At 38.4% G+C, this 27,417-nt stretch overlaps 1 protein-coding gene across 1 annotated transcript in view; it reads left to right on the top strand.

The window, feature by feature from the left end:
* MRTFB (myocardin related transcription factor B) overlaps positions 1–27,417 on the top strand; it is a 146,039-nt gene that overhangs the window by 1,957 nt on the left and 116,665 nt on the right. The window contains 1 exon segment of the mRNA XM_047780466.1: positions 14,975–15,191. Coding sequence (XP_047636422.1) covers positions 15,038–15,191 — 154 coding nt within the window. The 5' untranslated portion in view covers positions 14,975–15,037.

Raw genomic sequence — 27,417 nt, 5'->3', positions numbered from 1 at the left:
CTGATGGGGGTGGGATTTCTTTTAAATATGATGGAAATGTTCTGGAATTAGTGATGGTTGCACCCCTCATGACTCTATTAAAAATCACTGAATTGGGCACATTAAAATGGTAATTTTATGGTGTGTGAATTATATCTCAACAACAAATACTTATCCACAACTATTATAAAACTAATAAAAATTTCACAGCTGATTGAAATGGTGGTTCTATGATACATGCCAAAGTGCGTTTAATGGACAGAAGAATTCACAAATGTTTTGAAAGGACTGATACAATGAGGATTGATTGTTTCATATTTAATGACATCTAATTGTACTGTCTGCTACAGTGCTGTTAAAAAACTCTGCACACGAACTTTTATTTGGTATGTACTCTGACCTGTTGTCTCCAAGGACAGTGCCAACTCATTTTGCATAGAGTTAGTAATGAAGTAATTTCTAAGAAGTGATTCGTATTAATAGTATCCAGAGACCTTAAAGAGACCAAGGGCATTTGGGATGCCCTTGGCATCAGCATCCATTTTAAAATGTTTTGCGGTGGAACCTGTCTATCCACACTCCACTTGTCTGGCTTGCTGGTTCACCAGTCTTCTCCAGTCCCTTTGTCCCAGGACATACCGAATGGGCTTGGCTGGGAGGTGACACGGAAGTCTGGTAACGTTTCTGTTCTCACTAGTTAAGTTGTGTGCTAACCAGAAGTCAGCTGTGTTTGTTCCTAAGTGTGTTTATGCCAGTAGTAGTGGTAAGCCTAAGTATATAGTTTAAATATTGCGTAAACTGATAAATATGAATGCAAAAATGTTTAATGTGTGGAACCCCAATATCATGCTACTTAATACCATTGACTTGGGTGTAGGTGAGAAGCGGAAAAAAATTGTGTTCAAAATTGTAAAAATATAGACATTTCGTGCTCAAAATCCTATCCATCTTTGCTCCACTTTAAAGACACAGAAGCTGGACATCATAGACGGTGGTGGTTTGTGCCAAAGAGCCAACACATGCCCACAGAGAAGACCCTGACCTCGCGACAGGAGACGGGCAAGCAACTGACTGTGCGCTCTAACTTAACAGAAAGTGTCTTAGATTGGTGCCTGTCAGTTTTCGTGACTCCTCTATTTGAGTTTTTCAGTTTACCACCTGACTATCTGGCGTGGTCGCCTCAGAAAAGAGCATTTCTCTTCTGGTTAATTAAGTACCGAAGAACTCGGTTCTAAACTTGGGGGACTTGTGTAGAGGAGGACTCGGGGTCCCTGCTCTGTTGCTTAACTGGTCCGGATATCCTGGACAAGTAAATTCAACTTCATTTCTTTTCATGAGTTTTGCAATACTTTGCTTGATATCTTTGTTTAAATTTAAATTCTACTGATTTCTATTATCAAGAAGAGTAAAGAGCTAGAAAACAGCGAGACTGCCCTCCTTTTAGTGGCCCTCTCTCCATTTTCCCCTTCCCCTCTTCTCCCTTTTCCCTTTCACCTCCCCTTCCTGCCCTAGAGAACTTAGAGATAGGAGTACAGTATGTTTTTTATCTGTTAAATAAAACATTGGTTTAATCTGTTTATAAATATTTACTTCTTGGCATTTAAATCAAATGCTAATTTATGGCTCAGCAAGATTAGAGTTTGCTTTTACCCCAGTGTTTGATAAATATGGAAATCATCTCAGCTTAAAATTATTCCTCCAATCAATTTTTATTCTCTGAGAATCACATTTCGAATACACTTGGAAAATGCAATTGTTGAAGCTAAAAAGATTTGGGCTTTGGCAATTTTACTTGGGGAACAAATACAATTTTCTAGTTCTTTTTGTATAACAATGCAAAAAGCCACATGTGTTCTAAGCCTTTGCTAATTCAAAATTTTAGATGGACTGCAATGAATATTTCAGGAACCCTCTTTACTTAAATGTTAGCTGCAGTACTTCAGAATGCATCGCTTTGGAGACTGTTCAGTATGCATTTTGCTCCATGCTATGTTCATTTGAAACAAGTCTGCAGTAAACAAGTTAAAAAAAATAAATCGTCACATTGGCATTTTTAGAGCTATAAGAGCCGCTTTAGGCATAGAAGAGCAGTTATGTAACTTCTTCTATACAGTGTATTATCAGTATGTGGTATATTTATAGTACACTTTGCTATGTATTTAACGTCTACACATAAATCCAACTGGTGCAAATAAAAACTCATTATTTGAAAGAATTATGACCTAACGTCAAAAACATATCCTGTTTATGTGCAGCACATCTACAACGTAAGATTTCATTTTCTTCCGGTCTGGAGTTTAATTCCAGCTACTCCCTCAGTGTTTGCTAAAGTGAGCAGTAAAAGAAGGTGGTTTCCTTCATTTGCCCTGGAGCAGGTGTGTTGTGCTGGTCTCATTCAGCACGACTGTTGTGTCATAATTGCCTGATCAACAAGGTCCTTCCATCCAGGAGAGCAGGGGTTGTGAATGAGTCCTTGTGGAACCCCCAGTGCCCAGGGCAGTGCCCGATGCACTTGACCTACAGTGTGTGTGTAAAGAATTGTGCCGATGGAGCTTTCCACAGCTCCCTCTTCCGCACCGCTTCCTCCTCGCCCAACATCATCTGTCTCTCCCAATTATTTGCTCCAACTTTACTTGCGTTTTGGCACATATGTGTCATGTTATTGTAGAAGGAATATGAGCCCTGAAGTTGGAATCCTGACTTTGAGGCTAATCTCTCAATTTTATTTAATCTTTCCAAGCCTTGGTTTTCTCATCTGTAAAAGGGAAGTAATACTTAACCCACAGAGAGGTCATTAGAGCAAAATTAAGGAAGGCATGGAGTAAGCTTAGTGCCACATGGAGTGGTAATGTAATAGACTTTCCCTTTTCTTTCTTTTTCTTTTCTAAACTTTATTGGGGTATAGTTGACTTATGAAGTTGTGTTAGTTTCACGTGTACAGCAAAGTAAATCAGTTATACCTATATCTGTTCCTTTTCAGAATTTTTTCCTATGTAAGTTATTACATAATATTGAGTAGATTTCCCTGTGTTGTACAACAGGTCCTTGTTACTTATCTTTTTTATATATAGTCATGTGTATATGTCAGTCCCAACCTCCTAATTTATTCCCCTTGCCCTCTCTACGTTTCCCCTTGGTAACCATAAATTTGGTTTTGAAGTCTTTGAGTCTGTTTCTGTTTGTAAGTTCTTTTGTATCATTTTAAAAATTGGATTCCACATACTAGTGGTCTCCTGTGGTATTTGTCTTTCTCTTTATGACTTACCTCACTTAATGACTTGCTACACTTAATGTGATAATTCCTGGGTCCATCCATGTTACTGCAAATGGCATTATTCTTTTTTATGGCTGAATAATATTCCATGGAATATATATACCACATCTTCTTTACCCAGTCCTCTCTTGATGGACATTTAGGTTGCTTCCATGTTAAATAGTGCTGCAGTGAACATTGAGGTGCATGTATCTTTTTGAATTATGGTTTTCTCTGGATGTGTGCCCAGGAGTGGGATTGCTGGATCATATGGTAGTTCTCTTTTTAGTTTTTTAAGGAACCTTCATACTGTTCTCCATAGTGGTTGTACCATTTTACCTTCCCACCAACAGTGTAGGAGTGTTCCCTTTTCTCCATACCCTCTCCAGCATTTATTGTCTGGAGACTTTGTGATGCATCACTTTGCATTCTGACTCTGTGAAGTGATACCTCATTGTAGTTGTGATTTGCATTTTGGTGATAATTAGTGATGTTGAGAATCTTTTCATGGGCTTTTTGGCTGTCTGTCTTCTTTGGTTAGATCTTCTGACCATTTATTTATTTATTTATTTATTTATTTGATATAAAGGTGTGTAAGATGTTTGTGTATTTTGAAGGTTAATCCCTTGTCGACCACTTTATTTGCAAATATTCTCTCCCATTCTGTGGATTGTTTTTTCATTTTGTTTATGGTTTCCTTTATTGTGTGAAAGCTTTGAGGTTTGATTAGGTCTCATTTGTTTGTTTATTCTTATTAGGAAGTGGATCAGAACAGATTTTTACTGCAGTTTATGTCAAAGAGTGTCTGCCTATGTTTTCCTCTAGGAGATTTTTAGTATCCAGTCTTACATTTAGGTCTTTAATCCATTTTGAGTTTATTTTTACATATGATGTTGGAGAGTGTTTTTATTTTTATTTATTTTTTATTTTTTGTCTTTTTGCCATTTCTTGGGCAGCTTCTGCAGCATATGGAGATTCCCAGGCTAGGGGTCCAATTGGAGCTGTAGCCACCAGCCTATGCCAGAGCCACAGCAACGTGGGATCCGAGCCGCGTCTGCGACCTACACCACAGCTCACGGCAACGCCGCATCATTAACCCACTGAGCAAGGGCAGGGATGGAACCCACAACCTCATGGTTCCTAGTCAGATTCGTTAACCACTGTGCCACGACGGGAACTCCGAGACTGTTTTCAAATTTCATTCTTTCGCATGTGTCCAGTTTTCTACACACTGCTTATTGAAAAGCCTTTTTTTTTTTTCCCATTGTATATTCTTGCCTTTTTTGTCATAGATTGAGTATATGTGTGTGGATTTATTTCTGGGCTTTCTGTGCTGTTCCACTGATCTATATTTCTGTTTTTGTGCCAGTACCATATTGTTTTGATGATTTTAGCTTTGTAGTATAATCTGAACTCAGGGAGCTTGATTCCTTCACTTTTCTTTCTCAAGATTGCTTTGGCTAAAAGCAATCCTGAGGATACAAAACCAAGCAGGAGGCATAACTCTCCCAGACTTAGGACAGTACTACAGAGTTACAGTAATCAAGACAGTGTGATTCTGGTACAGAAGCAGACATACAGACAAATGGAACAGAATTGAGAGCCCAGAAATAAACCCAAATAAAACTTATGGTCAATCAATCTTTGACAAAGGAGGCAAGAAAAAAAATGGGAAAGTTTCTTCATCAAATGGTGCTGGGAAAATTGAAGAGAGGCATGAATATCAGTGAAACTAAAACACACCCTCACACCATCCACACAAATAAACTCAAAATGGCTCTGGGGTTCCTGTCATGGCTTGGCAGTTAGCAAACCTGAGTGGCATCCATGAGGATGTGGGTTCGATCCCTGACCTTGCTCAGTGGATTGGGGATCTGTCGTTGCTGTGAGCTGTGGTGTAAGTGGTAGATGCGGCTTGATCCCATGTTGCTGTGGCTCTGGTGTGGGCTGATGGCTGCAGCACTGATTTGACCCCTAGCCTGGGAACCTCCTTATGCCTCGGGTATGCCCCCACCTGCAAAAAAAAGACCAAAAAAAAAAAAAAGGCTCAAAGACTTAAACATAAGGCAAGACACCATAAAACTCCTAGAAGCGAACATAGGCAAAACATTCTCTGACATCAACAGTACAAGTATTTTCTTAGGTCAGTCTCCCAAGGCAATGGAAATAAAAACAAAAATAAACCGATGGGTCCTAATCAAACTTATAGGCTTTTGCACAGCAAAGGAAACCTTAAAAAAAAAAAATGAAAATTCAACCTAAGGAGTAGGAGGAAATAGTTGCAACTGAAGGAGGAAATGGAAATAGGGCTTAATCTCCAAGATATGCAAACAGCCCATACAGCTCAACAAGAAAAAACAACCCAAATGAAAAAGGGACAGAAGACCTAGTTAGACATTTCTCCAAAGAAGACATACACATGGCCAACAGGCACATGAAAAAATGCTCATATCACTAATTGGTAAGGAAATGCAAATCAAAACTGCAATGAGGTACCTCCTCACACCAGTCAGAATGGCCATCATTAATAAGACTATAGGAGTTCCCATTCTGCTCAGCAGTAACAAACCTGACTAGTATCCATGAGGACTTGGTTTGATCCCTAGCCCCGCTCAGTGGGTTAAGGATCTGGCATTGCCATGGGCTTTGGTGTAGGTTGTAGATGCAGCTTAGACCTGATGTTGCTGTGGCTATGGCATAGGATGGCAGCTGCAGCTCTGATTTGACCCCTAGCCTGGGAACTTCCACATGCTGTAGGGGCAGCCCTAAAAAGACCCCGCCGCTCCCCTCCAAAAAGACCGCAAATAGCAAATGCTGGAGAAAAGGGAACCTCCCTGCACTGTTGGTGGGAATGTAAATTATTGGTGCAACCACTATGGAAAACAGTATAGAGGTTTCTCAGGAAACTAAATATGCCAGGAATGCTACCAGGAGCAATCCCACTCCTGGGCATATATTCAGTCAAAACTTTCGTTCAAAAAGATAGATGTACTGCTATGTTCATTGCAGCGCTATTCACAACAGCCAAGACATGGAAACAATGAATGAGAACCTTGCTGGATAGAGTATTCTTAGTTGTAGATTCTTCCCTTTCCTTACCCTAAATATATCTTGCCACTCCCTTCTGGCTTGCAGAATTTCTGCTGAAAAATCAGGTGATATCCTTATGGGGGTTTCCTTGTATGTGGTTTGTTGCTTTTTTTCTTATTGCTTTTAATATTTTTTCTGTGTATGTAATTTTTGCCCCTTTGGTTAGTATGTGTCTTGCCATGTTTCTCCTTGGGTTTGTCCTCTATTGGATCTCTGTATTTCAACCTGAGTGAGTGTTTGCTTTCCCTTGTTTGAGAAGTATGGGCTGTAATCTCTTCAAACACTTTCTCTGGCCTTTTTTCTCTCTCTTCTCATTCTAGGACCCCTATGATGCAAATGTTGGTACATTTAATATTGTCGCAGAGGTATCTTATACTCGCCTCAATTCTTGTCATTCTTTTTTCTTTATTTTTTCTGTGATTTCTACCACTCTGTCTTCTACCTCGCTTATTTGTTCTTCTGCCTAAATTATCCTGCTTTAGATTCCTTCTAGTGTATTTTTCATTTTAGATGCTATGTTATTCATATTTGTTTGCTTGTTCTTTAATCTTCAATGTTGGTTATTCAGCGTGAGAATTTTTTTTTTTTTTAATGGCTGCACCCATGGCATATGAAAGTTCTCAGGCCAGGGACTGAATCCGAGAGCCATAGCTGTACCAACGCTGGCTCCTTTAACTCACTGCACCAAGACAGGGGTTGAACCCACATCTTGCAGCAACCCAAGTCATTGCAGTTGGATTCTTAACCCATGGCACCATAGCAGGAACTCTTCAGCATGAGATTTGTATCAGTAACATACCTTTGCCAGAATGATCTCTGTAAAATACAAATCTGATAATATCACTGTTTCTTAGGGTACACGTTTCTTCACGGTTGTGGTTTAACTCACTGTACAGCCTTGTCTTGCTTCTCCATGTCCAGTGTCTCTTTCTACACTGGCCTCATCAAACTTTTTGCTATTAGATGGTAGTTGTTGCTGCCACTCTACTGTTACTAATAAGAAAAACTTCTGTTCCTGTAAATTCCTATTCATTTTGGGAGACTTCCCTAACCTAAATACAATTAGACATTTAATTCCTTTAATTTCCACAGCATTTTGTATCTACTTATATGCTATTGTTTGTCACACATCCTGCAATAATTTGCTTCTGATCTCTCTTCCCCCTCATTGGGCAAATGATATGTCCTCTCTATAAAATGAGGGGGTTCCACTAGGTCAGTGATTCTCAACACTGGCTACATTAGAATCATTCAATCTGAGACAGTTTTGTTGAAAATCTCAGGGCAGCCTCCCTTGTACCCTCACTCATTAGGGATTTTTTTTTTTTAAGTTCTCTAAATGATTATCATATTGTGAGGTGGGTAGAGAAGCACATGCACTCTTAGATATAGATTCTAAGATTCCTTTCAGCTAAAATGTCCTGTTATTCTACCAACTTTGATAGTCTTTAAAAATATAAGCACATTCAAGCAATCAAAACAAAAATTACAAAAAATAGTGGAACAAAAATATTTTCTTGAATAAAAACATTGTCGTGAAATAATATTTGTGTAGAAACTTGCTTTTAGAACTCTTTTTTTTTTTTTTTTGGTTCTATCCTACTTATTAAGAGTGAATATGGACAGATTAGATAAAGTGTTCCTTTTAGCAGTTCTTTGCCCCCCAAATTATAAAACTGAGAAGTGAATGTTACTTATATAAAAATGTAAACAGACATGATCCTGAATTCTTCATGCCATTAAAAGATTTAGTTTAGAACATAATACAGATGCAGAAATAAAATATTTAGAAAATATTTTTGCAAGTGTAGTTGACAGCAATTTGTTTTTACATTCATACATAAATTTTGAGCTCTAATATTGTATGTTTAACAAATTGCCACCAAGAGCTTTGAAGGAGAATTGATAATGTAAAATAATCCAGGGTTTATACCACTAATTTACCCAACACAGTGACACAAAATTCTCTTTCTCAAAAGTGTATTTGGTATGAAAATTTCAATTTGTTTGATCATAGGACTTAATTAACAGTAAATACTTTTCTAATGTAGATGATTACTTTTTGTGTGTGGTCTACTGTGTCTTTGAACTTGAACTTCTTGATTCAGGTTTTTATCTTGTTTGAATTTAGAAATGTATTTTTACTGGCTACTAGCCAGCTGTTTTCGTCATGTCTGTAATTCAGGGAAGCTTTAAAGGGCAGGGAAAATAGTTTTGCTATTGCTAAAACGTTTTTCGTTGAGGCTATTTGGATATTCTACCTGTCTGCCTTTGGCTGACTAATAAGCTTCTGAAGTTTGACATTGATGTTCTTTGAACTCTTTTATTATTTAGAATTTTTATATAGCAGTGATTTTATACTGCTTTCTTTACGAATATTTCATGTGAATTAGTCATTATGAACAGTAAGGTACAGTGGAATGAGGTTTGACTTTGGACTTCACTTGGCTCAGAACAAATGTTAGACTAATATGGGCACCACTTTAGCCCAGTAGCCCAGCATCTTTTTATTTTACATTATTTTGTTTTGTTTTGTCTTGTTCTTTTGGTGCACCTGCAGCTTGCAGAGGTTCCCAGGTCAGGGATTGAACCCGTGCCACACTAGCAACCCAAGCCACAGCTCTGACGATGTCAGATCCTTAACTTGCTGGGTCAGCAGGGGATTCCCCCAGCATCTTTTTTTCTTTTTGGTTTTTAGGGCCGCACCCGTGGCACGTGGAGGTTCCCAGGCTAGCGGTTGAATCAGAGCTGTAGCCTCTGGCCTACGCCACAGCCACAGCAACACAGGATCCAAGCCCACGGCAATGCTGGATCCTTAACCCACTGAGCAAGGCCAGGGATCCAGCCTGCGTCCTCATGGATTTAGTCAGATCTCTTAACTGCTGAGCCACAACGGGAAGCCCCACAGCATTTTTTTAAAATATAAGCTCTTTATTGGTGTTATCTTGACTCTATTCAGAAAAAAAGATACGAGTGAATCAATAGACCAAATAACCTCGTTTCTTTCCATTTATTTTTTCTGTCTCTGGTGTAGTATATAACAATGAAATGGTTGGATTTTTGGGAGCAGGTGCCATATCCAAGGTTGCTCTTACTGGTGTTGTGCTGTGCTTTGACCTAGTGCTGGATAAATGTTGGATTAGTTTAATTTTGGAATGAAGTTATGTTACTGGGATGTGTCAGATATTAATTCCATATCCATTTGTTCTGTCAGTTCTAGACAGATTAATATTTTATCACAGTTTGTCTTATGAAAGCTGAATGATTGCTTGACTTCCATAGGTTATGACCCAATGAAAAAATTCATTACAGTACCATTTCTTTAATAACATCTCAATTAGAGACTATTGGACAGAGAGTGTTTATGTTTGATGTTGAATTTCAGTTTCAAAAGAAAATTATCAAGCGTTTCAGTAGATATTAGGTGACAGCTTGCAAATTTGATAGTAGAATTTCAGAATAGAAAGAGCCTGTACTCCATCAAAAATGTTCATGAATATTAAGTTAAAAAATTTTGAATACTTATCCTTTTCCTTTTGATACATTTTATAAAGAGTTTCTTAACTTATAATTTTCTTAATTTGGAGGAATGTGTGGGAGTTTAAGGTGAGCTTAATGTCAAGGAATAATAGGTTGAAAAAAAATTCTTCAATATGAAAAGCAGATAATAGCGCAGGAAAATATTTTAAAATCTTATGCCTAAAGGATCTTCCAAATCATTAGCACTAATGTTCAGAGTTTGTACATCTTGCCATTGTAAGGGCCTTATGGTACTTATCTTAGTATTAATTTGCTATGAACAGATTTTATTTTGTATTAATAAATGATTTGAAATGAAAATTCATAATTTTGAGAAAAAATCTAGGAATCATTTTAATATTCCATTGCAAAATAAGTCACTTTACATACAAATTCACCCGCCTAATGCATACATAGGTCTATTTTAATTGATGTTAATGTAGTCATTCTTGCCTTCCTGGGTGTCTTACATGACTTGTCTTCTTCTATCCATTTACTTCTGTCCTATTTATGTCTTCATGTTTAAAGCATGTTATCCATAGACATACATTTTTGGACTTTGGAAGAGCTCTATCAATCTCTTTCTTTTAATCATAGTGTTTAGTCCATTTACACTTAATATCATTATTGATAAGATTGGTTTTAGGTCTGCTATTTTACTGTTCATGTTTGTTTGTCCTATCTCTTTTTATATTTCTCTGTTCCTTCTTTTTAGGTTAATTGAGTATTTTTTGAATTCCTTTTTAGTATCCCTATTGGATTTTTAGCTAAAACCATGGTTTTTTTTTTTAATTGTTGTTCTAAGAATTATAAGATACAACCTTAACTTATCAATCTACTTCAAAATAAAATTGTACAACTTCCTTATAATACGTAGAAATATAAGTATATAAGAATATGATTACCCTTCCCTTATCCTTTATGCTGTAATTGTCATCTTACATCTACATACATTATAAGCCTCATAACACCGTTACCATTTTTAACTCTGAATGGTAATATTAAAGAAATCAAGAGGAAAATCTAATCTTTGGTATTTATCTGCATATTTACAATTTCTGATGCTTTTCATTCATAAGATCCAAGTTTTATGGGGTACCACTGCCCTTCAGCCTGAGGAAATTTTTTAGCATTTCTTGTAGTGTGTGTCTGCTGGCGATGATTTTGCTTTCATTATTAAAGGGTATTTTTGTCGGATATGAATAGTTGTGGAGACTCTGGATTCTGTAAAGTTCCCTCTTAAGAGTAATTTTTTTTATTTTAGCAGTTAACTCTGCTGAGCTCACTTCTGCAAACTGTCTTCCCATTCTTTTTGACTTAGCTGAGCTGTTGGGAGTCTGTCCTACATGTGTATAATTCAGGGTCAGCCAGAAACTTGGGCAGAGTTTATGCACAAAATTTAGATGCTCCTCCTTTGTGATTCTTTCCCTTCTGGGAACTGTAGAAAGAGTCAAGAAATAGACCCACATATACATGGTCAGTGGCTTGCAACAAAGGTACAAAGACAATTTAGTGGAGAAAAGATAACCTTTTCAACAAATGGTGCTGGAACAATCAGATATCCTTAAGCCAAAACCAAAAAACTTTGATTTGTAATCTCACAGCAGATACAAAAATTAACTCAAAGTGGATCACAGACTTAAATGTAAAACATTAAACTGTAAAATATCTAGAAGAAAACATAGGAGACCATCTTTGTGACTTTTGGTTAATCAAAGACTTCTTAGCTATAACACTAGCAACATGATCCATAAAAGAAAAAAACTGATAAAGTTAAAAACATCTTCTCTTTATAAAACATTATTAAGAACATAAAAAGATAAGCCAGAGACTGGGAGAAAATATAGGCATACCAAAAAGATATTGCAGGTTTGGTTTCAGACCACTGCCGTAAAGCAAATATTGCAATAAAGCAAGTCACACGGATTTTCTGGTTTCTCAGTGCATGTAGAAGATATGTTTACACCATACTGTAGGTCATTAGGTATGCGGTAGCATATGCCAAAAAGTAAAATTGCTAACCATCATCTGAGTCTTCAGTGAGTCACAATCTTTTTGTTGGTGGATGGTCTTGCCTTGATGTTAACAGCTGCTAACTGATCAGGGTGGTGGTTGCTGAAAGTTGGTGTGGATGTGGCAGTTTCTTAAAATAACACTGAAGTTAGCTGCATCAAATGACTCTTCCTTTCACGAACAGTTTCTCTGTAGTATACAATATTGTTTGGTAGCATTTTACTCTCCTCTCCGTAGAACATCTTTCAAAATTGGATTCAATCCTCTCAAACTCGGCCACTGCTTTATCGACTAATGTATGTAATATTCTAAATTTTCTGTTGTCATTTCAACAATTTTCACAACATTGTCACCAGGATTAAATTCCATGTCAAGAAACCATTCAAAAGAAACCACTTGGTTATCACAATATTGCAGCAATTCGGTTCCATCTTCAGGCTTCACTTCCAATTCTAGTTCTCTTGCTGTTTGCACCACATCTGCAATTACTTCTTCTGCTAAAGTCTTGAACCCCTCAAAGTCATTCATGAGGGTTGGAATTAACTTCTCTCACAGCTCTTTGTTTTTTGGGTTTTTTTTTTTTTTTTTTAAGTGTCATTATCTATGACATATGGAAGTTACCAGGCTAGGGGTTGAATTGGAGCTGCAATTGCCAGCCTACACCACAGCCACAGCAATACCAGATCCTTAACCCCTTGAGTAAGGCCAGGTATTGAACCCGCATCCTCATGGATGCTAGTCAGGTTCCTAACCTGCTGAGCCAAAATGGGATCTCCTTCCACAGTCCTCTGAATATTGATGTTTTGACCTCTTCTCATGAATCACAGATGTTGTTAATGGCATCTAAAGTAGTGAATCCTTTTTAAAATTATTTTTTTAATATAGTTGATTTTACAATGTTCTGTCAATTTCTGCTATACAGCAAAGTGACCCAGTCATATGTATGTATGTATGTGTGTATATATATATATATATATATATATATATATATATATGACTTCAATGCAATAGTTTTCTCTACTAACCCCAGACTTCCAGTCCATCCCACTCCCTCCCCATTCCCCTTGGCAATCACAAGTCTGTTCTCCATGTCCAAGAGTTTATTTTTTTTTTTCTGTAGACAGGTTCGTTTGTGCCATATATTAGATTCCAGATATAGGTGATATCATATGGTATTTGTCTTTTATCTTTCTGACTTATTTCACTTAGTGTGAGTCTCTAGTTCCATCCATGTTGCCGCAGATGGCTTTATTTTGTTCTTGTTTATGGCTGAGTAGTATTCCATTGTGTATATGTACCACATCTTCTTAATCCATTCATCAGTTGATGTGCATTTAGGTTGTTTCTATGTCTTGGCTATTGTGAATAGCGCTACAATGAAAATGGGGTGCATGTGTCTTTTTCAGTGAAAATTTTTGTGGGGTTCCCATTGTGGCTTGGTGGGTTGAGAACCTTTCTTTGAGCATCCATGAGGATTGTAGGTTCGCTCCTTGACAAGCTGCAGTGTAGGCTACAGATGTGGCTTGGATCCAGTGTTGCTGTAGCTGTTGTGTAGGCCTGTAGCTGCAGCTCAGATTTGACCCCTAGCCCAGGAACTTCTGTGTGCTGCAGATGCAACTATAAAAAGAAAAAAAAAAGTATTACCAAAATATGACACAGAGCCACAAAGTGAGCAAATGCTGTTGGGAAAATGGTGCTGATAGACTTGCCCTATGCAGGGTTGCCACAAGCCTTCAATTTTAAAGAAAATTCAATATCTGCAAAGTACAGTAAAATGAAGCACCAATAAAACAAATATAGGGATGCCATATTTGCAGATCATGTATCTGATAAAGAACTTTCATTCAGAATATATTGAGACCTCTCGAAACAATAATGAGAAAAAAAACAAACTAATTTTAAAAATCAACAAAAAGATTTGATCAGATACTTAACCGAGGATGATACATAAATAGCAACTAAGTGCATTAAAATATGCTCAACATCATTAGAGAAATACAAATTAAAACCACAAGGTACCATTGTACACCCATTAAAATAGCTAAAAACATTTAAATTGACCCTAATTAGCTATCAACAAGGATGTACAACAGCTAGAATTCTCATTCACTTTTGTAAGACTACCAAATGGTGCAGCCGCTTTGGAAGATAGTTTGTCAGTTTCTTTAAAATTTATACATGCAGCAGCTATATGATTCAATCATTTCATGCCTAGGTATTTAACCCAGAGAAGTGAAAGCATATATCCGTATAAATACTTGTATGAGAATGTTCATGGCATCTTTATTTGCAATAGTCAAAAACTAGAAACAACTCAAATGTCCATCAGTAGGCGAACGGATAAACAGTGATGTGGGATGCCACGAAGCAGGCGACATGGCAGGTGCGGTGCTGTTGCCTAATACAGACCATTGATCTTTGAGCTTAAAGCGTCCCCTAACAGTTTTCTTGTTGCCTGCTGCTTGGCCCCTAAGCCAGTGTCACGTATTTAGGGTTTTTATTGTGTCTTTGATACTTTTGTTACCAATTTCTGTATCAGTTAGAATGGGATAGGTTATGCTGTTACAATAAACAACCCCACATCTCAGTGGCTTAAAATAAAGTTTTGTCTCTTTGTCATGAACTATGTATCCATTGTGTGTTGGCTGAGAGTTATTCTCTGTTGGCACTCCCAGACCCAGGCTGATGGAGGAATCATTATCTAAAATACTGCTGTTTGCTGAGAATATTGACTTAATGTAAAAGTCATTTGATTTGTAGAAGTTGAGATTGATTTTCAAGCCAGATAGCTTTTTTATTTTCATCAGCATTAGTCTCATTTTAGGATGCATTAAAATCTTTTAAGTAGTGACACCAGTAACTAGCTTTCTTTCATCTATAGTATAAAAAATTACGCAAACTCTTTCAACTTTCATTTACCTAGTAAGCACTTTTTTAGTTGAGAGATATATTATTCCTGTGTACTGGACAAAGACTCTGAATCCACAGAGGGTAAATAAATTGGCAGTTGCCACACAGCAGTGAAACTGAACTAGAACCTGGGGTTTCTATTTTAATACTTTTGTGCAAATCAGAGAAAAATGTATGTACCACCTATTTACCCATTCTTTGTTTTGACAGTCTCTTTGACAGGCCACATCTAAGAGGTGTCTCGAACGCCCTGTTGCTGGTGACTGGAGCACAATGGATCACACAGGGGCGCTAGACGCAGAGGACGAACTGGGGCCTCTAGCCCATCTTGCTCCAAGTCCTCAAAGTGAAGCCGTTGCCCACGAACTGCAGGAGCTCTCCCTGCAGTCCAGTCAGCACCTGCCTCCTCTGAACGAAAGGAAGAATGGTGAGTTCTTCGCCTTAAAGACGTAGCTCTTGTGAGCCAAATGTATCCCTCTTTGATAGTAATTTTTTTTTTTGGTCGGTTCCATTGGGCTGTCTGGAGAGAACTTCAGAGGGGTGCTTGCTGGTTTTGAGTAACAGAACTTCACTTTCCACTCAATTTTTTCATTATTTCCCGAGAAAGTATCTTTGGTAGCAACGTTGTCTTTGGAAATAAGCATTAGGTTCAGCCATTTTAGCACAAGCAGAGATTTCATGCTAGGGTGGCATTGGAAAGTAGCTTCCAATTCTGATTCCAGGGAAGAGAGACAGTGGATTCAACTAGACTCTCCTCCCATGTTCCCCACCCCCAGTGTGTTGCACCTTAATTTCAGAATTGGCAAGGTCTGAGCTAGCTTAAGGACCTCTAAGAAAGCAAGGATTTCTTGTCTGAGTGTTTTTTATATTCATGAGTATAGGATATGGCCATATTCTCAGTAGTCTTCAGCGGGCTCATGCTTGTATACCACATGGATACTTTCTGTTCATTTGTTATCTGTTCAGGAGAACAGCATCTGTTCCTGATTAATCATAGAGGCATCCCAGAGTCTCTGGAAAACACAATACTATCAGTTTTTCACAAAAATGAATAGCAGTAGATGATTATGCTTATTTTTAATACTCAAAATATCAAAATTAACAAAGTGCTAAAACTTATACACACACCAAGCATACACAGTAAAGGTGCAGAATTAAGAATTTCAACTGGATTTGCGATGCTTTTCCACTCATGCTTTATGGTGAGTCTTACAGTCACAAACAAATCTAGTTTTTAAATTTGTTTTAAAAACCAAAAGAAATAAAACTTTTTCTGTGGAGCACTTCCTTTGTATCATGTTACTTAGATTTCTGGATTCTGTTTCCTGAGCTTTTTCAAATAATAGCCTTATCTTATTCCAGAAAGTGGATTGAGGACTTCTGCTCCTGTTCTCAGTTCTTTAGTATCCGTCTTTGGAGAGTGTCGTTGTTCTCCCTTCAAACAAAATAGCTGATACCTGTCCGGTGCTTGTTAGGCATGACCCTTGTCCAATTTGATTAGTATAAAGCAACATCTTGCTGGGGGCTGTCACAGCCTTCAGAAAGCTGTGGTTGGCTGGTGATGGCTTTAGAACCATCTGTCAATGACGAACCCAGCTTTATCTCAAACAGTGGCTGAGAGAGTATAACCACACGTATTAAACCATAACTGCGCTGATCAGATTTACACAGTGCTCTTGGACCAGTATAATATTCAAAGTATTACCCTCAAAAAAAAAAAAGTTGAACTGGTATAAAATTGCAATAATATACAGTTGCTCAAGGAAATGATCTTGAGCAGAGAAGGTCATATGTACTGGGAAAATTTATACTTTGTGGCAATTTTACTTGATATTGCTTGCAAGGATGTTCTTAGAGCTTGAAAGAATGTTCTCTTGAATATGAATGCCTGAACATAAAGTAAGCTCAAATACGAGGTAGTCTTCCCCTTATAAACTTGTAGAGGGAGGTAGATGAAATGGTAAACATTTTAATATTAATTACATGTACACAATTAAAATCATATACTGTGAAGCAATGCAATAATAGAGAAGGATTGTTTTATCCACACTCATATTTCATTAAACCATCTTGCCCAGACTCTTGCCTGTGAATCTCGGTGGTGTTTTATCATTAGCAGAGCCTCTCTCCTTTATCCATATAGCTCCCAAATCCAGGGCATATCTTCATTTCTGTCTTTCTTATTTGAATTACAGCAGTATTTGAGTACATGCATGATCTGACACTAAAGATTTTACGTCAAAACCACAAGTACCATTTGCAAAATAGTGAAGTTATTTTTTTTATTTTTATTTTTTTTAAGTATGTCTTATAATGTTACATTCGTAATCACTCATGTTTGGTTTGTGATTGGTTATAATGTTTTATGAAACTGTAATTTCTATTGTAGGATTTAACTTTTTTTTTTCTTTTTTTTTAGTAGGTGATGCATTTATCTGGCTTAAAATGTCAAGGGTACAAATGGGTGCACAGTGAAAAGTAGGTCACCCTCCCAGTCCTGTACCTTAGCTGCCTAGTTACCTCCCCAGAATTAACAACTCCTACTTGTGTCCTTTCTGAGAGAATAGTATTTTTTTCTTTCTTTTTTTCTTTTGTCTTTTTAGGGCCACACCCCCAGCATATGGAGGTTCCCAGGCTAGGGGTCAAATCAGAACTGCAGCTGCCGGTCTACACCACAGTTACAGTAACGCCAGATCCGAGCCACATCTGCACCTACACCACAGCTCAAAGCAGTGCCAGATCCTTAACCTCTTGAGCGAGACCATGGATCAAACCTACATCCTCATGGATGCTGTTTGGGTTCATTACTGCTGAGCCACGACAGGAACTCTTAGAATAGTATTTTTTTTGAAAGCAGTGTTTGTAAGTCTTCTTTGTCACAGCATCCAACACTTTTAAGGTATTATCTGGGAATAATTAATGTGTGTGGTCGTTTGCAAGGACGATAGCGTGCTGGTTGGAGAACTTAAGCTCTTGGGTCATTGCCCGCATTATCACAGAGTACACCAGCAAGATGCAGTAGATCCCCCTTTTATAAAACAGTTTAGAATTTTCATGCTTCTTTGCACATCTCTGAAGATTCGGCTTAATCATGTTTCCGTGACCACAGACGTAGCACAGGCCAGCCGTGAGTGGTACCCGGGAGGTGGAAAACAAGTATCTGCCATCTTGCTTCCCCTCTGGTAGCAGGCCTGTTTTATTTACTGGTAAATAGTCAGTGTGTTTTAGGCCCCTGTAAAGAGGACAGACGTGTTTGTTATTCCTTTTAAACGTTGATATCCTTAGTTACTGCAGTTTTTAGGTTCTTGAGCTTATAGTCCCATCATAAAAATTTTTTTTAGATTTTCCATCCCTTAAATGGATCACACGGAGTAGTCTGAGACATCTCTTGTTCTGTTCCAGTTGATCACTTACTAGAAAGAAAATAATTTATTTCTAAGTTTGTTACACACTAGAGACTACAAGGTGGCTCTTTGCATTGGATTCAGTACAGGTGCTAATACACTTGCAAACAGTCAGGTGAACTTTCCCTTGCTGTGGAACCCAGCCGAAGAAAACTGCTTGCCTTGTACCATAGAAAATAAGTGATATTTGTTCACAGCTGGTCTTTTCTCTGGGTTTTACTTTGAAAACATCACCACATGCCTCATTAGCCCGTTAGACTCGCTGTCGGTCCAGGCGTTTGTAAGCACACAAAGGTGTTGAGCATTTGTCTGGAGTCAAACCCTGTTCCTTAAAATGTGCCCGAGCTGGGATGGACTAATAAAATTGGTGAGAGAAAGAGCGGATATTTCTTTTTTTCTCTGGAGCAAAGAGCCAGACATAAAATTCTCACAGTGTCATAAATGGGAAAGAAAAAAATAAATGCTAAATAACCAAGAAAGACATGGAAGTGTGGGATTCTTGCTTTCACTCTCTCTAACTGGAGGTGATGGAAATGAATAACTTGGTGTAAAATCGTCTTGTCATTGCTGTATTGTTACCATGTTTAGGATATTGAATAATTAAAATAATTCTCAAAGTTATTAATTAACATTCTGATACATTTAGATAATTTCCTTTCCCACTTTCAGGTGTTACTGAAGAGTACTTTGAGAAGAGAAACATGTACTCCTCGAATATAATTTTCCTTAGTCAATTTCTAATATATTTTTTAAATTAGGCTCTAGGACTTATACTGCACACAATTAAATGTTTAAAAGTGAGCCGTGAACTTCCTGGCAGCTGCAGATGAAATTCTTGATTAATTGTGGCAGCTCTCATACATTTTGTTTGTGACAATTTCTTGAACCCTTCAAAATGAAAAAGAAACCGTATAAGCAGCTTAAGGGTGAGGTACTCTCTTTCGCAATGGACTTTATAAAGTCTCTTTTTGAATAGCATGTTTTGTTTCACAGTGTCAGCAAGCACCTGTAATCCTGTCTGCCTTCTTTCTTCTACTAGGGGTTTCTTATTTAGATAGTTCTGCTGTTCCTGAGAATTTAGTTTGCTTCAGTGCATTGCTGAACCACACCCGGTGTGTGTGTGGAGGGAGGGAGAGGGCTGGGCTTTCATTTACAGCCTCCCATTCGCAGCTGGTAGTGTCAGCACACTGACTGAAAAGAGTGCTTCAGTTATCACCGAGGGGGTGGATGAAGCTTACGGTTGCAAAAGTGTATCAGTAAGACCACAGGCCCCAGGTATAGCACCCCTGAAGGCTCATTTGGAGTTATTTATGCAATCTTTAAGTTGTGTCCTCTGGGAAAAATGCCCTTGGAGTGTCTGTCACCAGTTAACATCTCTGCTAAAAGTAAGCTTTAAAACATAGTCGTAATTAGCAGCGTAATCCATCATGAGACTTCATTAAACTTACAAAATGTTTACCTAAACCTTTTACAAGACTTTTCGAGAGTTATTAGAGTCGTAGAAGTACATTATTTCTTAAATAGATTGAGATAATTTTCATAAAACTAGAGTCCACCATGCAGTGTTTATTAGCACTGGACCAGTGAATAAACTGAAACTAATTTATTAAGAAAGAGACTTTCCTGTCTCTCAGCAGTTTTTTTAAAAAATAACATATTTAATATAAATGATTAGTTCATAAATATTACTCAACTATAACTGCCTAGCTACTTAGACCTTTTAAGGCTACTTGGAATTGAATAGTCCATTTATAATCAGACCTTATGCTGGGCGGAGAGACTTTGTTAAAATTAAGTCAGGGCTCTTTTTACTTATGTCTGCCACCTAACCCAAACACTGTGACCTCTTCTAGCTTAAAAGGAAGAGAAAGGATAGGTATGGGATGCCGGCTTTCTACCATAACTCTAAAAGGACCTGATAAATTACAGGGAGTGGACTGAAAAAAAGTGATCCATGATTTTTTTCCTTTTTTTATTTTAAGATATGAGTGATAAAGTACTATTGTGAACAAAAAGCAACAGGACAAATACGCTGGAATAACAAATGTACTGGAATTTTCTTTTTGGCTTATAGTTAAGAATTGCCTAGACTAAGTAGCAAATACTATACCCACTGTTTTTCTAACTCCTTTTAAATCCATCCCTACCGCTGGCTTCCTCACCTGCTGCCCTCACTAGTATTAACAGGACTCCAGTCGTCTCTGCTGACTCAGTCTGTGAGCTGGGGTAAGTCTCAGAAGCTCTCTGTGTCGCGGTTTGCCCATCGTACTCTCCGTATGGTAGCTTTCCGCCCATGTGTCTTTCTCTGGCTGCCCTTCCTCATCACATCGTGTGTTCTTATTCCTCATTGTCACTTTTGCCTTGCGCTATTCATTGGGCAGCAGAAACAGAAAGAATGGAAGATGACTTCCATCTCAGCTAACTGATGGAATTTTCCATAGATATGAATTAGTAATGTCGCTGTTTAACGCGTTCCTCACAGATGTATTATTAAACATACATGCCAGCTCGCTTCATTAGTCAGATGCTCCCTCCCCCATTTTTAAAAGGAAAGAGAAATTGACTCATTTTGTATTTCTAATATATCTAATTTAGAATATGCAGTATCTTTCTATTCATGGTTTTCAAGGGTTGGCAGGTATGTGTTAACATTTTTATAATTGGCAGATAAAAGACAATATTTTAGCTTTTTTTTTTTTTTTTTTTTGTAAGCCCAAATTATTCTTGTCCTTTTATGGTTGTTTATGCTGTTGTTTTCATTATCAAAAATGCTGATAGTTGGGTATCTGTTTCACCCAACTTAAATTTTTGATGTATGACCTCTATGTTTAGTAAAGCTATAATGAGAAAAGCAAAAAGTCTGATTCACAACTTGCTTTTGGTTCTTGTAGGCTAAGTTTTGAAACTGACAAATGTTGGAATTTGTCAGCCCTCCCTGCAGCTTTGAGGTTCATAGCTGCAAAACAGGAGAGGCTCTTTGACAGAATCCTTGTTCCCGACATAGCATTTAAGGATATCGATTAGAACGCCTGATCCAACAGCCGTCTCGTGTTAGATAAAAGTAAAGTTTGCCACATCGGAATGCTTAGCTTTCTCAAAGCATTGAAAGAAATCAGTATTACAAGAGTGGAAATGGGTGTACTTTTTGTTATTAGAAAACATTTATTAAATAATCATTGTATCTCCTACCCTAAATATTTCTTAGATTTATGTGTCTGGTACATTGATGGTAATTCAAAATGTAATCTGTTCTCATAAAATTGTTAGATACACAGATCTTTGAAAGTGATTCCTCAACTAAAGAAAATTAGTTTGGAAATGATTTGCCCAAATAACTGGGAGGAAGAAGAACCTGATTTTTAAGAAAGAGGGTGCAGAGTGAAGGCCTGAGCCCACTCCGCTGCCCTGGATGTGTGGTGTGAGGCCACACAGCCCGTGTCTTTCATCTCTAAGTAGGAGTCATGGACCTCTGAGGTTATTGGGTGCCTTAAATGAAATAAAGCCCTGATAGGAGCTACGTGTACATGACACAGCCTCAGTCCTCAGCACGTGCTGTAGGCACCCAGCATTGCGTGCTTGCTATAAAATACCACGGAAGAGGCGCAGGGGTTGGGCCTGCACAGTGGTTAAGGGCACACTCGAGCTGTCCTGGCGGGTTCCCCCATTGGGAGCTATGTGAACTTAGACAAATGAGTTATCCTCTCTTTGCCTCAGTTTCCTCCTCTGCAAAATGGGGGTCACACTAGAACCTGTTTTATAAGGTTGCTGTAGGGTTAAATGAATTAATCCAAGTCAGGTGCTTAGAACAATGTGGGCATATAATTAACCCTTTATAACTATTTGTTATTATCGTGTATATTTTGAGAATGCAATGTTTAAATTCGTACTAAGTGAATACAGTTTTTCAGGGTTCCGCCGTGGTGTTTTATACTTAGTGTTTCTTTCAGTAGTCCCAGTAATTTTTGCCCCCTCTTCCACAAGCATTTCTTTTTAAAAATGTCAGAATGACAAGCAGTTTTTTTAATGCCTGGCCGTGTTGCCTACGTGATATTCACGGAACACTTAGCGTAAGGGAGCTGCGAGGGCAGATGGAGTAGGCATGGGGTTCCCATGAAGTTTGTCCCTCTTGCGGGTACTGCCAGTTCCCACAATCCTAGCATTCCCTGGGCATCAGTCAGTGTCTACAAGGAATGATTTTCAAATATTAAAGCATGTGAAAAGACAAACAGGCCAAAACTCAGAGCTCTCTAGGGACTATGACCTCCAAAACAGACTCTGTTCTGACATTTTCACAGGCTGCTTGAAGGAATTCCAGCAGGGTCATTCCATTTGGTCAACTCCTAAACAAACCCTCTGTCATCAAGGACTGATTTATAGATTTTTCCTCCTTCTTATGTACTTGTTCTGAAGAGATTAAGATAGTAGATGCGGTTGCTGAGACTCTTTGGAGGCATCTGATGTGTATGATAAGTACTGTACAGAAGACTTGGTATTTTGAAGTATTAAAACATTTTGTTATGTTTAAAGAGATCTCTTGCTCTGAGTCGTCTTTTAAATTTTTCTTCTTTTTTGGTTTGATCCCAGGAAATCTATGTCACAATCACATGTCTAAATTAAAATTCTTTCATTTATGAACCCAATTATTTAACAAAGTGTTTGATTAAAATCAAGCGATCTTTTAAAAAACAAACATATATATTAAACATATAAATGTGTATATGATGACTTGTTTCATAGTGACCTTTGGAATATGTGAAAACAGAAACAGATCTAGTGTTGTAGACTATGAACTCTTGGTGTGATAGCAGTTGTTGAGATGATGCTCTCAGGTCATGGGGTGGGAGAACAGATCTATAAATTGTTTTTTTCAACTAATCTGAGCTCTCTTAAAATATTTTGTGTATTATTATACATTTATTTGTTAAAAAAAGAATATGGTGCCAAAAATAAATGAGAAGGGCAGAGCCCAAGAGAATTGGAGGCTGGACGACTCAAGGAAATGGGTAATTAGGATAATGGGGTTTAGAGTTGGCTTTAAAGGCTACAGCGGCATGGTTGTCCCAGTCTGAAGTCTGAGGGTGGCGTGTATGAAGTTCCGAGGTGAACAGCAGTCCACCTTTGAAGGATCAGGTTTGTTGGGCGATTCTGTGTGGTTTGTTTCCTTCTGCACATGTTTCTTTTCAGTAAGTTAATCTTTTGGATGAAGGTACAAAGTTTCAACTATTAAATAAAAGAGTCTTAACATCAACACATTTCTTATGATTTGATGTCTGATTCCGTCGTAGGCTTGTAATATGTTTTGCACAAATTTTAAAATAGGACACAGGAGATAAATTGATAGATGATCTCAACCAGGCCTCTTAAAATGAGCAGTAAAAAGAAAGCTCATTTTTATCATGTCCTAATAACCTGTCGGAAACCCAGGATGCTGTAGAGGTCTCCTTAGTAAAATGCAAATGAAAGTGAAGTAAAAAGTTGCTTCGTAATGGATCACAAATAGTTTTGAATGTACTAAAGAATTGCGTGGCTCTTTATTGAGGCGTAAAAAATATATGTGATGATAAGATACATATGTTTATAACATAATATTATATATATAATATATATACATATTTATATTATGTTTTCCTCAAGCCAAGAATTAAAAAGTGATCTTCTTAACTAGGCATGCTCTTAGAAAGTTTTGCTTTTCTAGTACATTTTTCTAATGTAGATTTTTCTCTCTCTCACTATTTTTGCTAGATAGTCTCTTTTTCAAAGAAATGAAATCTGGGTACATAACTTGCTAAGTAGTGGAAATCCCTAGTTGCATAATTGTGTGCTTGTTTATTTGTGCATAGAAGTGGAGTAGGTGCTTGCTTGGTTGCTGGACACTTTCTCAGCCCTCAGCAAACAGGTGCTGTATTACACCTTCAAAAATTTGAAGATTTTTATTGGGACGTCCACATATTTTAATTTTGGAGGATTTTCCAAATAAAGGAATTTTAACTCACACCGGTGAGATAAAGCTAGGTTTGAAAAGTTGAAATTTAATGGAATCTAAGAACTTAGTTTGAGTCCAGTGGCTTTAGACAGTACTTTGGTTTTTGTTTTCCTCACCTGTTACACTTAAAGTATTTAAAGTATACTCTCATAAAAATGTATACATTTCTTAAATGACCGTGAAGATTTTCTGTACCCTTGGTGGTGTCATGTTATATAAATTAGGTTAGGTCCACTTGGTTTTTTAGGATTGTTCCAGTCTTACGTAGCCCATGGTTTTCTTTTTAGTTGTTCGAGCAAATACTCAGAAAGATATACTGAAAACCCCAGCTACGATTGTGGATTTGTTTATGTCTCTTTTCAGTATTGTTTTTACTACATGTATTTTAGGGGCTCGTGATGAATTCACTTCTTTATGTTGGGAAATATCCTTCCATTCTTGGTAATGAACATTGCATGGTATATCCTTTCCTAGCTTTTACCTTTAACCCATCTGTACCTTTATATTTAAAGTACTTTTCTCATAGAGAACGTAGAGCTGGATTTTTCTTTTTTAGTCTAAGTCTCTGTCTTTCAGTTGCAATGTTTAGATTGTTTACATTTAAAGTAATTATTGATATACTTGGTAAATTAGTTTACCTTTTGCCATGTAACAAACTGCTTCACACCGTAGCATCTTAATACAGGACAGCCTTATTAACTGGGTACCTCTGCCTGTCAAGCCTGCAGTTGGGTATCAGGCAAGGCTCAGGTTTCATGGGGGAGGTTGAGCTGGGGAATGATCCACTTCTGACCATCAGTTGTTGTTGGCAAGATTTATGCCAAGATACCTTGAGGGCTGTTGGGCTGAGGGCCTCAGTTCCTTGCCACATGGGACTGTTCTTCATGGCAGCTTACTATGTCAAAGCCAGTGAAAGAAGAATGCCAGCAAGAAAAAGGTGATCATTTTTGGCAACATTCCCTCAGCACGGTCATATTCAATTGATTAGGAGCAAATTGCTGGAGTTCCCATCATGGCTTAGCGGTAATGAACCTGCCTAGTATCCATGAGGACGCGGGTTTAATCCCTGGCCTCACTCAGTGGGTCAAGGATCTGGCATTGCTCTGAGCTGTGGTGTAGGTCGCAGACATGGCTCAGATCCCACGTTGCCATGGCTGTGGTGCAGGCTGGCAGCTGCAGCTCAAATCAACCTCTAGCCTGGGAATCTCCATATGGCACAGGTGCAGCCCTAAAAAGCAAAAAAAAAAAAAAAAAAAGGCAAATTACTCAAGGGGAAAGGATTATACAAGCATAAACACCAGAAGTCTGGGATGATTGGTGGCTGTCTTAGAGGCAACCTGCCACAACTGAGTTTAAATCTAATATTTTGTTGTATGTTGTATTTGTCCAATCTGTTCTCTGATCCTTTATTCTTCTTTTCTTGCCTATTTATTTCAATTCTTTTCGTATTTTTCATTATTGTTTTTACATCTTATTAGCCATGCTTCATTTTTAGGGTGTTTACTGATCTTTTCTAATGCAGGTGTAATATGTTGCTAATTCTATCCAATAAAATGTTTAATTTAGTTTTTTTATCTTCAGAGCCTCCTTTTTGCATTGTCCGTTTCTCTTTTCATGATATTCACATTTTCCGTTAAATACTTGCATATAGTTATAATTGCTGTTAATACTTCTCTTTTTCCTGTCATTTCTGGGTTGTATTTTTTTTTTTTTAGGGACGTACACGCAGCATATGGAGGTTCCCAGGCTAGGGGTCTAATCGAAGCTACAGCTGCCAGCCTCCGCCAGGGCCACAGCAGTGCCAGATCCGAGCCGCGTCTGTGACCTACACCGCAGCTCACAGCAGCGCTGGATCCTTAACCCACTGAGCGAGGTCAGGGATTGGACCCACAACCTCATGGTTCCTAGTCGGATTCGTTTCCCCTGCACCACGACGGGAACTCCAGGGTTGTATTTTTATTGACACATCGTTCTCCTTTTATGAGACATTTTCCTGCCTCTTGGCAAGTAGTCTCATAATTTTTTATTGGATGTAACATCGTGGGTGTTACATTGCCGAGTTGGCCATGTTTCGCCTTTGCTTTCTTCGTCTAAAGAGTGTTGGGCTTTGGTTTGGGAAGAGTGTTGGATTTTTGGATCACCCACAAGGCCTTTTTAAAGCTTTGCTAGGAAAATCTGGTGCCTTAACTGCCAGGGCTTTGACCCTTTTGGAATTGGGCTGACACCCCACGAAGTGCACCGGGAGGACTTTGCAGGCAGGCTGCTTGGAGGTCATACATTCCCAACCTTGTGTGCGCTCTGGGGACTGTTCAGTTACAGTTTCCTGGTCGTTTCTTGCCCGGCCTTATGAAATTTTCTTTTGTAGACATGTAGCTTAGAACTCAGCGAAGACTCAGAGGCACTCTTACGCAAATTTCTGGAGCTCTTTGTCAGAAATCTGCACTGCAGCATCTGGCTGCCTCAGCTTCCCCAGGCTCTCGCCTGTCTCCGTTTAGCAAGCCTCACCAGCTCTGTTTGAGTTACTCCCATTCTAGAAGTTGCCTTCAGACAGAAAGCTAGGGCGTCATGGGGCTCCTCTCATTTATTCCCCTTCTCTCAGGGGTTACAGTCCTGTGTTGCCTGCTTCCCAGTGTAGGAAAGCAATTGTTTCATGTATTCTGCCCAGTCTTCTAGTTTCTTGTGGCAAGAGGTTGAGCATAGTCCTGCTGTTATTCCATGAGCACGGAAAACAGGAGTCTGGAGCTGGGATTTTAGCACAGGGGTCAGGGCTTTACCACTGCAACCCCTTTCCTCTCTGAGATCCGGTCACTTAGTTTCTGACTGGATTACAGCAGCAGTGTCCTTGAACTCTTGCATCTGCCCGAACACTCAGGCTTTGCTGAGAACACCAAGTTGCTCCCAGCCAGTTGGTCAGTGAATGAGTGAAATCAAACCTTTGGTTAAAGACAGATGGGTATGTTTGGTTCTCCTGGTAAGTGGCTTTCCAGCTTCTGCTCTTGTACAGAATGGTCGGCAAGATTGTCATAAAAGATAACTTGTTAGAACTTCTTAGGTCACTTGAAGCCAGTGACATAGTTATTTATTTGGTTCAAGAAATCATCTTTTTACACGCATCCCAGTGGTCATAGCAGCATTATTTACAATAGCCAGAATATGAGTTCCCTTGTGGCTCAGTGGGATAAGAATCTGGCATTGTCACTGCTGTGGCTCGGGTCATAGCTGTGGCACAGGTTTGATCCCTGGCCTGGGAACTTCCACATGCCATG

This window comes from Phacochoerus africanus, chromosome 5, assembly GCF_016906955.1.
Source record: "Phacochoerus africanus isolate WHEZ1 chromosome 5, ROS_Pafr_v1, whole genome shotgun sequence".
Classification (NCBI taxonomy): Eukaryota; Metazoa; Chordata; class Mammalia; order Artiodactyla; family Suidae; genus Phacochoerus; species Phacochoerus africanus.
Note: the sequence above shows the minus strand (reverse complement) of the source record. Positions and strands in the feature narration are given on the sequence as shown.